Raw genomic sequence first — 15,218 nt, forward strand, 5'->3', positions numbered from 1 at the left:
TTAGCTAAGTTAGCTTGTTCGTTGGAAATCGTCAAAAATATATTTCAATGGTTTGATTAATTACAAAATTATTCAAAATAGCTACATTGAATGGTTATATCTATTTTTTTGTGAAAAACAAAACAAATTGCAACTGCAGTCTAAACTATAAACTTTGTGAGAAAACCCTAAAATTGTTCCTCAGCTAGAAATATTACACCCTCTCATGCCGCCATCTCGAGCCTTTTAAAAAGTTACATTCAAATCACTTCCTGGTTTTTGCGCGGTAAATTTAAAAACAACTTCTTAAAATGGATCAAATGGTGGTCAGTTAAATGTATCAATAAAGTAGAACTATAGCTAGCTATCAGTAGAGCTACATACGTACCTTTTCTACATAGTTGATTCTCCGGTGTGATCCGCAGAAGTCTCCGTAGCCGATCATTCTCCTCCTGGTACTCCACTACCGTTTTCTCAACTTCCCCGAAAATCTCCACAGCAGCCGCCATTAAACGCTCATTTAAAAACTCACGCAACAACTGTAGTTTATGCATTTTCAGTTGAATGAGAGTTGAGTAGCCTATTCCGTTCAGTCGGTATGTCTTTCTTTACTCCACACAATGAATGCAAACTCTTTTCCAATCCTACTTCCGTGTTCTAGTCAAGGAATATCTTAATTTTTATCCGTCGTTCTAGTTGTTGACGAACCCAGAAACACACATCAGCGCCACCAGCTGGATGGGGGTTTACTACTGTGGAAGGCAGCCTACAGGCCAGTAGTAAAGGAAAACGATAACTACATGTTGACAAACAGAGGTTATCATAAGTAAAGGATGATCTGGGAGAATCAATTATTAATCAGGAGTCAACTGTTTATCATTACTCTATACGAGATGAAAGCAATATCATAAATGAGCAGCATTAGGTCAAATACTCTTGAACAAATGCAAGGAGTCCTTTTCTGGAATTATATTTAATATAATATATCAATAACATCAGCCCGACCATTATGTCATCATCTTAAAGACAGTCCAAATCAAACGACCAGATTTTCCTGTTTCTAATGATGGGAAAATTGAACAGACTTTGTACAGCAGACCTGTGAATGTCCTACAATACTCTATACCGCTTAATCATTACCTCATCATTCAAATCAAACTTTATTTACATACAATGTTTTACGACATTAAATTCATTAAAGATCTATTTATCTGAGACCCACAGTATGAATGGTCTGGAGTTGCTTTCCTTTCCCAAGAGTGTTGTCCACATCCTGTCTTTTTATTCCCATCTTCTGACTGAAGATTTTCTTTCTTCTGTCTGTTTCTCTCTCTTTGTGGATATTATCCATATGTTTCAGCAGATGAGTCTTCTGAGCGAATATTTTACCACAGACTGAGCAGCCATGTTGTTTTTCTCCTGTGTGAGTCTGTCTATGTTCAGTTAGGTGCTCCTTGCGATTGAAGCTCTTCCCACATATGCTGAGCACTTGTTGGCTGCTTTTCCTTCACTCTGCGGTCCAACTTATCCCAAACCATCTCAATTGGATTCAGGTCGGGTGATTGTGGAGGCCAGGTCATCTGAAGCAGCACTCCATCACTCTCCTTCTTGGTCAAATAGCCCTTACACAGCCTGGAGGTGTGTTGGGTCATTGTCCTGTTGAAAAAGACAAGATAATCCCACTAAGTGCAAACCAGATGAGATGGCATATCGCTGCAGAATGCTGTGGTAGCCATGCTGGTTAAGTGTGCCTTGAATTCAAAATAAATCACTGACAGTGTCACCACCTACACCATCACACTTCCTCCTCCATGCTTCACGATGGAAACCACACATGTGGAGATCATCTGTTCACCTACTCTGCGTCTCACAAAGACACGGCGGTTGGAAGCAAATCTCAAATTTGGACTCAAATTTACCAGTCTAATGTCCATTGCTTGTGTTTCTTGGCCCAAGCAAGTCTCTTCTTCTTCTTGGTGTCCTTTAGTAGTGGTTTCTTTGCAACAATTCGACCATGAAGGCTTGATTCACGCAGTCTCCTCTGAACAGTTGATGTTGAGATGTGTCTGCTACTTGAACTCTGTGAAGCATTTATTTGGGCTACAATTTCTGAGGCTGGTAACTCTAATGAACTTATCCTCTGCAGCAGAGGTGACTCTGGGTCTTCCATTCCTGTGGTGGTCCTCATGAGAGCCAGTTTCATCCTAGCGCTTGATGGTTTTTACGACTGCACTTGAAGAAACATTTTCCGTATTGACTGACCTTCATGTCTTAAAGTAATGATGGACTGTCGTTTCTCCTTGCTTATTTGAGCTGTTCTTGCCATAATATGGACTTGGTTTTTTATCGAATAGGGCTATCTTCTCTATACCACTCCTACCTTGTCACAACACAACTGATTGGCTCAACAGAAGTAGCAGTACAGGGATATAACATCTACAGATGAGACAGGAATGCCTATGGGGGAGGTGTTGTTGTAAATGTTCAGAGCTATATTCCTGTAAAGCTTAGAGTGGATCTGTTGTGGTTGCAAGTTCACAAGCCTTATCTACAGCCTTAGTTTTACAAGTCAAATAATACCAGGACATATCAAATCATATAAGCACAATTAACATGTACACAAGCCTCTTCTTTTATAGTGTTGCTAGAAATGGATAATACGATGATAGTTGGAGCTGTATTGTTAGATTTCAGTGCAGCCTTTGATGTTATTGGTCATACATTGTTATTGAAGAAAGTCACTTGCTATAGCTATACATCACCTGCCATCACAGGGTTGCTATTGCTTTACATCACCTGCCATCACAGGGTTGCTATGGCTTTACATCACCTGCCATCACAGGGTTGCTATGGCTTTACATCACCTGTCATCACAGGGTTGCTTTGGCTTTACATCACCTGCCATCACAGGGTTGCTATGGCTTTACATCACCTGTCATCACAGGGTTGCTTTGGCTTTACATCATCTGCCATCACAGGGTTGCGATGGCTTTACATCACCTGTCATCACAGGGTTGCTATGGCTTTACATCACCTGTCATCACATGGTTGCTATGGCTTTACATCACCTGTCATCACAGGGTTGCTATGGCTTTACATCACCTGTCATCACAGGGTTGCTATGGCTTTACATCACCTGTCATCACAGGGTTGCTATGGCTTTACATCACCTGTCATCACAGGGTTGCTATGGCTTTACATCACCTGTCATCACAGGGTTGCTATGGCTTTACATCACCTGTCATCACAGGGTTGTAGAGTTATTTATCCAGTAGAACCCAGAGGGTGTTCTTCAATGGAAGCTTCTCTAACATCAGATATTTATACTGTGTTGTCCCTCAGGGCAGTTGCCTTGGGCTGTTAGTCCAATCAAATTTTATTTGTCACATGCTTCGTAAATAACAGGTGTAGACTAACAGTGAAATGCTTACTTAGCCCTGATCCAGCTCAGAGAGGCCCAGCTCATGAGCTCCATCAGCAGCACATTGTAATTTAGAATGATAATTGTCTGTGTTTATGCAACAAATGTTAGTGCATCGTATTGCGTTTAACCAAATCTCACCGATTCGTTCCTCTAATCAAACCGAATTGCACTGAATCTTTTCAAACTAAAACGTATCGTTCCTGTATCGGAGACCATGTATTTAGATTTGAAAGGGAAAGATGCAAATCCCTACAAGTTACATTACCCAAAAGGTGAAACGACCCAAGTATCACTACTTAAAGGTTGGTTAATAGTTGTTGTACAATATTGTCAATAGATCCTTTGTCAATGGACCCTCTGCCCGACCTCAGGCACAAGCTTTATCTATGGTGCTGGAGATTCAAGCCAACTTGGCTCTGTAGATCATAGAGATGTATCATTTACGTGTATAATTGAAGTGTTCTCTTTAATTATGTGGTATATAGGTAACCTCTGCTCCTCCTCTCCTTCCCTCCAGACTCCCTGCAGTTCTCTGTCTCTGAAGAGGAGGTTCCCCCTGAGCAGCAGCACTGTGAGCAGGAGTGGAGCCCCAGTCTAGGGTAGAAGGACCCAGAGACCATACAGATTAAAGAGGAACAGGAGGAAGTCAGGACCAGTCAGGAGGAAGAGCAGCTTCAAGGTCTGGAGCCTGATATCATAGAGTTCATATTCACTCCTCCCTGTGTGAAAAGTGAATGTGATCACGGTCCCGTGTGGCTCAGTTGGTAGAGCATGGCGCTTGCAACGCCAGGGTTGTGGGTTCATTCCCCACGGGGGGACCAGGATGAATATGTATGAACTTTCCAATTTGTAAGTCGCTCTGGATAAGAGCGTCTGCTAAATGACTTAAATGTAAATGTAAATCTGGAGTACCCACTTTGGTCCTTGACTCTTCCCCAAACCCAGACTGTGGAGAACCGAGAGAGTCACTCAAAACCAGTGGATCTCAAACCTTTTGGCACTGTGACCCACCTAAGGGGTTTTGAAATTGCCTCTGACCCTCCAGACAATCAAAACAATGCCTACAGCCACAGCTCAGCCGTATAAGTAGTAACACATTTGGACTTGACAGCTGCCCACCGTTGGATTCAAACACACCAATGGGGGAACCCTGCACTTGCCCCTTTTGTGACAAACAAAAAGGAAATCTGTCCATGCACATGAGGATTCACACAGGAGGGAACCTATTTAGATGTGGTGAATGTGAGAAACACTTCAATCTCAAGGAGCAACTAACCAGACATACTGTATATGCATTCACAGAGGACAGAAAACATTCAGCTGTAATTTTCGCTTTTAAAAGCTTCAATCAGAAGGGGGGCTTAAGGAGGTACATACTGACTCACACAGGAGAGAAACCATTTAGCTGTGGTGACTGCGGTAAAGGCTTCATTTGCAAGGAGCACCTAATTGCACATATAAAGACTGACACAGGATAAGTTTCAGTCTCAAGCAGAATCTTACCATGCATAAACTGGTAAATAGATCTCTGATGGATTTACTGTCGTAAAACATTGTATGTAAATAAAGTTTGATTTGAATGATGAGGTAATGATTAAGCAGTATAGAGTATTGTAGGAAATTCACAGGTCGGCTGTACAAAGTCTGTAGAATTTTTCCCTTCATTAGAAACATGAATATCTGGTTGTTGTATTTGGAATGTATTCAAGGTGATGACATAATGGTCAGGATGTTGTAATTTATACATTATATTAAATACAATTCCAGAAAAGGACTCCTTTCATTTGTCAAAGAGTATTTCTCATCAATTCTGACCTAATGCTGCTCATTCATGATTATTGATTTGATATTGTATAGAGTAATGATATACTGTCGACTCCTGATTAATAATTTATGATAACCACTGTTTGTCAACATGTAGTCATCGTTTCACTTTACTACTGGCCTGTAGGCTGCCTTGCACAGTAGTAAACTCCCATCCAGCTGGTGGCGCTGTTGTGTATTTCTGGGCTCGTCACCAACTTGAACAAAGGACTTTATCAAATTCCTTGACTAGAACACGGAAGTTGGATTAGATACGAGTTTGTTTTGATTTTGCATTCCTTGTGTGGAGTTAACAAATACATACTAACTGAACTAAACAGGCTACCAAACTCTCAATCGACTGAAAATGTCTAAACAACAGTTGTTGCGTGAGTTTTTAAATGATCGTTTAACGGCGGCTGCTGTGGAGATTTTCGGGGAAGTTGAAAAAACGGTAGTGGAATACCAGGAGGAGAATGATCGGCTACGGAAACTGCTGGGGATCTCACCCGAGATACAACTATGTAGAATAGGTTCGTATGTAGATCTACTGATAGCTAGCTATAGCTATGTTTTATCAGTTGTGGAAAAAGTAGACAATTGTCATACTTGAGTAAAAGTAAAGATACCTTAATAGAAAATGACTCAAGTAAAAGTCACCCAGTAAAATACTACTTGAGTAAAAGTCTAAAAGTATTTGGTTTTAAATACACTTGTCTTAAGTATCACAAGGAAATGTAATTGCTTAAATATACTAAAGTATCAAAAGTTTACGTATAGCATGGGCCACACTCCCAACATAATTTACAAACAAAACATTTGTGTGTAGTGAGTCCGCCAGATCAGATGCTGTTGGGATGACCAGGGATTTTCTCTTCAAGTGTATTGGACCATTTTCCTGTTCTGCTAAACATTCAAAATGTAACGAGTAATTATGGGTGTCGGGGAAAATGTTTGCAGTTTAAAGTACATTATTTTCTTTAGGGATGTAAAAGTTGTCAAAAATATAAATACTTATCCCCAAAAATTACTTAAGTAGTATTTTACAGTATTTAACTTAAGTACTTTACACCACTGTATTTGATTGATAAACTGTTAACTAACTGATCACCATTTCATTAATGAAGTTGTTTTTAATCTTGAGGATAAAAACATTGTCATGAAAACCAAGAAGTGATTTGAATTTGTAATTCAAAAAAGGATTACAAAAAAATAAGTAGCTTATTCTCTTCCAATTTATTGAGAAATTTAAAAATAGATTCTAGTTTTCAAATATTGAATTAGAATTATTGTTCACGTAGTCCTGATTTAACTGGCTTAAAGGTTCAAATTGACTCAGTCTGTATAGGCAGAGATACTGAGAATGGTGCAATTTGGGGCATTGCTGCATGTGGGCATTATATATTGGTAAATTTAAAATGTTTAAGCTAAGACAGGCGGGGGTGCTCCAGTACAGTAGGAGGCGATAATGCAAAATAACGTTGTATGCAGATAAACCCCACAGAAGAAGAGGTGGTGCTGACACTGGTAGCTAGCTAGTACACCGGTAGACCTTCGCCCCGACTGTCGGACATTGTTTTCCCGTAGTCCTGTTAACGATGTGGAGGGAAGGTGTTCGGGAAGCGGGAGAGAAGGACACTGTGTGCTAGTAAGGAGGACTCCAGTAGGCGGGGCGACACAGTGTGCTAGCTAACTAGCAAGCTAGCTAGCGCAACACCGATAGACCATGTTTCGCCCCCATCTTTTGGGCACTGTTTTCCCGTAGTCCTGTTAACAACGGCGTGGGCAGTTTTTCGGCAGGTGGGAGTGAAGGACACTATCTACTGGTGTCGCCCCTGCCTCCCGCTAGATGGTAAGGAGGACTCTCATAATACTTCCATTTCCCTTTTGACCCACATTCAAAAGTGTCACACAAGCATGAAGATGTCATGCTCAATCGGGGGGCGTTCATGAAGAAACCAACGGGATGCTGGGAGGGCGTTTATGAAGAAACCAACGGGATGCTGGGGTGGGGGGGTCGTTCATAAAGAAACCAACGCGATGCTGGAGGGGGGCGTTCTTGAAGAAACCAACGGGATGCTGGGGAGGGTCGTTCATAAAGAAACCAACGGGATGCTGGAGGGGGGCGTTCTTGAAGAAACCAACGGGATGCTGGGGGGGGTCGTTCATAAAGAAACCAACGGGATGCTGGGAGGACGTTCATGAAGAAACCAACGGGATGCTGGGAGGACGTTCATGAAGAAACCAACGGGATGCTGGGCGGGGGTGGGGGTGTATTCATGAAGCAACCAATGGGATGCTGGGGGGGGTTCATGAAGAAACCAACGGGATGCTAGGTAGGGGGGCGTTCATGAAGAAACCAACGGGATGCTGTGGGGGGACGTTCATGAAGAAACCAACGGGATGCTCGAAAGGTGGCTGCAATCACACACTGTTGGAAATACTGGATATAATGAGATGTCTCCGCCCTAACAATGGGATTCGCTGTCCACAGAGCGGAATGGTCAGGCTGTCTATTCCTCTCTTTGGATTGGTGGATACATCTCATTATTTGAATAGTTTTTTGAATATTAGAAAAATCAACCGCCTGTATGGAGAATGAGATGCTGTGATCACATAATGATCACAGTATTCTAACAGAACAGACTATAATAGCATAGTATAACATTACTGAAAGACTAAAACATAACAGACTATAATAGCATAGTATAACATTACTGAAAGACTAAAACACAACAGACTATAATAGCATAGTGTAACATTACTGAAAGACTAAAACAGAACAGACTATAATATAAACATAGTGTAACATTACTGAAAGACTAAAACATAACAGACTATAATATAAACATAGTGTAACATTACTGAAAGACTAAAACAGAACAGACTATAATATAAACATAGTATAACATTACTGAAAGACTAAAACAGAACAGACTATAATATAAACATAGTATAACATTACTGAAAGACTAAAACATAACAGACTATAATAGCATAGTGTAACATTACTGAAAGACTAAAACATAACAGACTATAATAGCATAGTGTAACATTACTGAAAGACTAAAACATAACAGACTATAATAGCATAGTGTAACATTACTGAAAGACTAAAACATAACAGACTATAATAGCATAGTGTAACATTACTGAAAGACTAAAACAGAACAGACTATAATAGCATAGTGTAACATTACTGAAAGACTAAAACATAACAGACTATAATATAAACATAGTATAACATTACTGAAAGACTAAAACAGAACAGACTATAATAGCATAGTATAACATTACTGAAAGACTAAAACAGAACAGACTATAATAGCATAGTATAACATTACTGAAAGACTAAAACATAACAGACTATAATATAAACATAGTATAACATTACTGAAAGACTAAAACATAACAGACTATAATAGCATAGTGTAACATTACTGAAAGACTAAAACATAACAGACTATAATAGCATAGTGTAACATTACTGAAAGACTAAAACATAACAGACTATAATAGCATAGTATAACATTACTGAAAGACTAAAACATAAGACTATAATATAAACATAGTATAACATTACTGAAAGACTAAAACATAACAGACTATAATAGCATAGTATAACATTACTGAAAGACTAAAACATAACAGACTATAATATAAACATAGTGTAACATTACTGAAAGACTAAAACATAACAGACTATAATAGCATAGTGTAACATTACTGAAAGACTAAAACATAACAGACTATAATAGCATAGTGTAACATTACTGAAAGACTAAAACATAACAGACTATAATAGCATAGTATAACATTACTGAAAGACTAAAACATAACAGACTATAATATAAACATAGTGTAACATTACTGAAAGACTAAAACAGAACAGACTATAATATAAACATAGTGTAACATTACTGAAAGACTAAAACATAACAGACTATAATAGCATAGTGTAACATTACTGAAAGACTAAAACATAACAGACTATAATAGCATAGTGTAACATTACTGAAAGACTAAAACATAACAGACTATAATAGCATAGTATAACATTACTGAAAGACTAAAACATAACAGACTATAATAGCATAGTATAACATTACTGAAAGACTAAAACATAACAGACTATAATAGCATAGTATAACATTACTGAAAGACTAAAACATAACAGACTATAATAGCATAGTATAACATTACTGAAAGACTAAAACAGAACAGACTATAATAGCATAGTATAACATTACTGAAAGACTAAAACATAACAGACTATAATATAAACATAGTGTAACATTACTGAAAGACTAAAACATAACAGACTATAATATAAACATAGTGTAACATTACTGAAAGACTAAAACAGAACAGACTATAATAGCATAGTATAACATTACTGAAAGACTAAAACATAACAGACTATAATAGCATAGTATAACATTACTGAAAGACTAAAACATAACAGACTATAATAGCATAGTATAACATTACTGAAAGACTAAAACAGAACAGACTATAATAGCATAGTATAACATTACTGAAAGACTAAAACATAACAGACTATAATAGCATAGTGTAACATTACTGAAAGACTAAAACATAACAGACTATAATATAAACATAGTGTAACATTACTGAAAGACTAAAACAGAACAGACTATAATAGCATAGTATAACATTACTGAAAGACTAAAACAGAACAGCCTATAATATAAACATAGTGTAACATTACTGAAAGACTAAAACATAACAGACTATAATATAAACATAGTGTAACATTACTGAAAGACTAAAACAGAACAGACTATAATATAAACATAGTGTAACATTACTGAAAGACTAAAACAGAACAGCCTATAATATAAACATAGTGTAACATTACTGAAAGACTAAAACAGAACAGACTATAATATAAACATAGTATAACATTACTGAAAGACTAAAACAGAACAGACTATAATATAAACATAGTGTAACATTACTGAAAGACTAAAACAGAACAGACTATAATATAAACATAGTGTAACATTACTGAAAGACTAAAACAGAACAGACTATAATAGCATAGTATAACATTACTGAAAGACTAAAACATAACAGACTATAATAGCATAGTATAACATTACTGAAAGACTAAAACATAACAGACTATAATAGCATAGTATAACATTACTGAAAGACTAAAACAGAACAGACTATAATAGCATAGTATAACATTACTGAAAGACTAAAACATAACAGACTATAATAGCATAGTGTAACATTACTGAAAGACTAAAACATAACAGACTATAATATAAACATAGTGTAACATTACTGAAAGACTAAAACAGAACAGACTATAATAGCATAGTATAACATTACTGAAAGACTAAAACAGAACAGCCTATAATATAAACATAGTGTAACATTACTGAAAGACTAAAACATAACAGACTATAATATAAACATAGTGTAACATTACTGAAAGACTAAAACAGAACAGACTATAATATAAACATAGTGTAACATTACTGAAAGACTAAAACAGAACAGCCTATAATATAAACATAGTGTAACATTACTGAAAGACTAAAACAGAACAGACTATAATATAAACATAGTATAACATTACTGAAAGACTAAAACAGAACAGACTATAATATAAACATAGTGTAACATTACTGAAAGACTAAAACAGAACAGACTATAATATAAACATAGTGTAACATTACTGAAAGACTAAAACAGAACAGACTATAATATAAACATAGTGTAACAAGTTTTACCGGTGAAACATCCCACGCAGCGTCATTCTGCATAGTTAACCGTTTGATCTCGGTCAATTTCATGGGGATATGCATTTTGGATCTTCCTGAGTTATGCAGTATTGTTTTTAAGTATCCTACTGTGTTGTGTTGAAGTGAATACATTTTTAGGGCGGATTGGGTTTAAAAGCTGTAGCATAGCCTACCTGTGTATTTTGCCTAGAGGTGCGCACTATTTGGCCTCAAGATAATTTTTTATTTTATTAAATTGGGTTCTGTTATGTACAATGCTTTGATCTTGTTGACACTGATTTACCTTTATTAAACGAGCACCAGAACAGCGTGTTCTCTACATGTAGTAGAATAGACACATAGTGAATGGCAAAGAAGCTTCGGGAAGCTCCAGATCTTTTAGTGAAGGGGACTAAAGATCTGGAAAAGATCCTGCAGCCACTCAGTAATAATTAATGATCTGCTTAACGTGGAAAGATTTTTGGCGGAGTAAACCCTCTCGCTTCGCTTCTTCCTCTCTGGTATAGGTAACTTCTGTTCCTCCTCTCCTTCCCTCCAGACTCCCTGCAGCGCTCTGTCTCTGAAGAGGAGGTTCCCCCTGAGCAGCAGCACTGTGAGCAGGAGTGGAACCCCAGTCTGGGGCAGGAGGACCCAGAGACCACACAGATTAAAGAGGAACAGGAGGACCTGAAGAGCAGTCAGAAGGAAGAGCAGCTTCAAGGGGTGGAGCCTGATATCATAGATTTAGATTTCACTCCTCCTTGTGTGAAAAGTGAATGTGATCTGGAGGACCCACTTTGGTCCTTTACTCTTCCTCAAACCAAGACTGAGGAAAACATTGAGAGTGACTCTAAACCAGTGGATCTCAAACCTTTTATCACTGTGACGCACATTAAGGGTCTCAACATTCCCTGTGACCCTCCAGATAATCAAAACAATGCCTCCAGCCACAGCTCAGCTGTAAGCAGCGACACAGTAGGACTTGACAACAGTCCACCATTGGGTCCCAGCCCACTATTGGATCTCAACTCACCATTGGATCCCAGCCCACCATTGGGTCCCAGCCCACTATTGGATCTCAACTCACCATTAGATCCCAGCCCACCATTGGGTTCCAGCCCACTATTGGATCCCAGCCCACCATTGGGTCCCAGCCCACTATTGGATCTCAACTCACCATTGGATCCCAGCCCACCATTGGGTCCCAGCCCACCATTGGATCTCAACTCACCATTAGATCCCAGCCCACCATTGGATCCCAGCCCACCATTGGATCTCAACTCACCATTAGATCCCAGCCCACCATTGGATCCCAGCCCACTATTGGAGGAACACTGTTCCAAACCCAGCACCACATCTAGAAGAACTCACCACTGCCGTGACTGTGGTAAAACGTTTGCTCTGAAAGCTGACCTGCAGAGACATGTGACTCTCACCAAGAAGAGACTCAGTGAATGCCGCTTCTGCAAAAAACGCTACAACTCCACCTGTCAACTGAAGGCCCATGTCCGACTCTGTCACAGTGGGAAACCCTGCACCTGCCCTGTTTGTGGCAAGACCTTTAAATACAAAGGAGTTCTGCCCAAGCACATGAGGATTCACCAAGGACAAAAATCTTTAAGCCGTGTTGACTGTGAGAAAAGCTTCAGTCACAAGGATGCCCTAAACTTGCATAAACTGACTCACACTGGAGAAAAAACATTTAGCTGTGGTGACTGTGAGAAAAGCTTCAATCTCAAGAATAACCTAACCAGGCATAAACTGATTCACACAGGAGAGAAACCATTTAGCTGTGGTGACTGTGGGAAAAGCTTCAGCCTCAAGAATAACCTAACCAGGCATAAACTGATTCACACAAGAGAGAAACCATTTAGCTGTGGTGTCTGTGGAAAAAGCTTTAGTCAGAAAGGGGACCTAGGGAGGCACAAACTGACTCACACAGATGATAAACCATTTAGCTGTGGTGACTGCGGGAAAAACTTCAGACAGAAAGGGGACCTAAGGAGACACATACTGACTCACACAGGAGAGAAACCATTTAGCTGTGGTGACTGTGGGAAAAGCTTCAATCAGAAGGGGGACCTAAGTAGGCATAGACAGACACACACAGGAGAGAAACAACATGGCTGCTCAGTCTGTGGTAAAAGATTCATTCGTAAGGCTCATCTGCTGAAGCATGTGAATAACGTCCACAACGAAAGAAAACAGGATGAAAACAAGAACAACGAAAATGAGGATTAAAATCTAGTTAGGACAAAGAGGATCTGCGGTTATAGCAGATGGGAATTAAAAGACAGGATGTGAACACTTAGAAAAACAAAGCAACTCTGCATTATTGACGCTGTGGTTTTTCAAATAAATGAATGTGTGATGGATTTACTTTTTGTGAAACGTTTTATACGAATAAAGTTTTAATTTGAACGATGAGGTAATGTTCAAAGAGTAGCATCCCAGTATTATGGGGATCTCACAAATCTGAGGGATTTACTACAAAGCAGGAGTTAGCCAGCTGGCCATGCCTAAATATTCTGATATCATTTTTAAAAAATATATATTTTTTAGACATTTCTAATGGTCTAATTGATTCAACAAACAAAAAAACACAAATTTAAGATTTTTTTAAATGACCCAGAAAAGCAGTAGTTATATCTGGTTGCTTATCAAAGATCAACAGCTAAATCCTTGATTCTGCTTTGTAGTAGACCCCGCTGCTATTACACGTTAGTCATTTAGCAGACGCTCTTATGCAGAACGACTTACAACTTACAGGAGCAATTAGGGTTAAGTGCCTTGTTCAAAGGGCATATCAACAGATTTTTCACCAAGTCGGCTCTGGGATTTGAACCAGCGACCTTTCGGTTACTGGTCCAACCCCCCTTAACAGCCTGGCTACCTGCCGATCCTGTCTAAAGTCTGTTGATGTTTTCACATCATAAAAAATATATATTTTATCTGTTTGTTTTGAAATGTCTCTCAGGGTGATGAGAGAATTATCTGACTAATGTTATTGATACATTTTTTTTAAATCTGTCTGAAAAAAATCTTCATTCATTTGTCCAAGTGTATTTATAATTAATTTTGACCTAATGCATCTTATTAATGGTATTGATTTGAGTAATGATATACAGTCGACTCCTGATGAGTGATGAATTGATTCTCCCAGATCATCCTGTATTTATGATAACTATTGTTCAGGGTTGGGTAGTAACAGATTACATGTAACAGGGATTAGTTCATCCAAATTACAAACAAATAAAGTAATTAATCAACCCGGATTACTTAAAAAAAAAAAAAAGTGTAATCGGGTTTACAATTACATTCTTAAAAACAGCTGATTATATTTTGGATGACTTGTCTTCATCTAATATCAATAGGCAGTGGTGACTCAATGTGCCTTTTTAAAGGAAATTCTGCTACTTTGTGCCAGAGCGGGACCTGTTGCAGAATGTCCCTACCCTATTTATCTGCCATGACCTTCAACAGTCTAATCAACAGATCAGGCAGGCAAGGTTCTCCCTTACTGCTTTTGGCAGTAAAGCGATTGTAAATACAGGAGGTCACATATTGAGGTCGCACGCAAGCGGCTCATAAATCTGTACGCTCAGATTTATGACTAAGTCACAAAAGACAAGTTTGTATCAGTAAAAATACAAACATATAACAATAGACAATTCTCTAAGTAAAAACAGCATAGGATGTCGAATTACACACTTAGTATGTCATGAATATTACATTTCCACCACAGGATGTTTTCAGCGGCAGGGACTGGGAGACTAGTCAGGATCGAGGGAGAGATAAATGGAGCAAAGTACAGAGAGATCCTTGATGAAAACCTGCTCCAGAGCGCTCAGGACCTCAGAATGGGGCGAAGGTTCACCTTCCAACAGGACAACGACCCTAAGCACACAGCCAAGACAGCGCAGGAGTAGCTTCGGGACAAGTCTCTGAATGTCCTTGAGTGGCCCAGCCAGAGTCTTGGAGAGACCTGAAAATAGCTGTGCAGAGATGCTTCCCATCCAACCTGACAGAGCTTGAGAGGATCTGCTCAGAAGAATGGGAAAAGGTGCTTCAACAAAGTACTGAGTAAGGAGTCTGAATACTTATGTAAATGTGATATTTCAGTTTATTTATTTATACATTTGCAAAAATTTGAGTATTGTGTGTAGATTGATGAGGGGGAAAAACATTTAAATCAATTTTAGAATAAGGCTGTAATGCATAACAAAATGTGGAAAAAGTAAAGGGGTCTGAAT

At 38.6% G+C, this 15,218-nt stretch overlaps 2 protein-coding genes across 4 annotated transcripts in view; one reads left to right on the top strand and one right to left on the bottom strand.

The window, feature by feature from the left end:
- Window positions 1-13,954, top strand: part of LOC120043328 (zinc finger protein 2-like) — a 401,596-nt gene extending 387,642 nt beyond the window's left edge. For 2 of the 3 annotated variants that reach the window (XM_038987950.1, XM_038987949.1), the window contains one exon: window positions 11,525-13,954. In XM_038987950.1, the coding sequence (XP_038843878.1) occupies window positions 11,525-13,206 (1,682 nt within the window). In that variant the 3' untranslated portion in view covers window positions 13,207-13,954. Of the gene's footprint in view, window positions 1-5,480; window positions 5,740-11,524 lie in introns of those variants that run through there. The other variant, XM_038987951.1, reaches the window with a different exon arrangement.
- The window catches only part of LOC120043339 (zinc finger protein 184-like), a 49,472-nt gene that overhangs the window by 17,597 nt on the left and 16,657 nt on the right, over window positions 1-15,218 (bottom strand). The window lies entirely within an intron of this gene.

The sequence above is a fragment of the Salvelinus namaycush genome, unplaced genomic scaffold (assembly GCF_016432855.1).
Source record: "Salvelinus namaycush isolate Seneca unplaced genomic scaffold, SaNama_1.0 Scaffold9, whole genome shotgun sequence".
In the NCBI taxonomy this organism is placed as follows: Eukaryota; Metazoa; Chordata; class Actinopteri; order Salmoniformes; family Salmonidae; genus Salvelinus; species Salvelinus namaycush.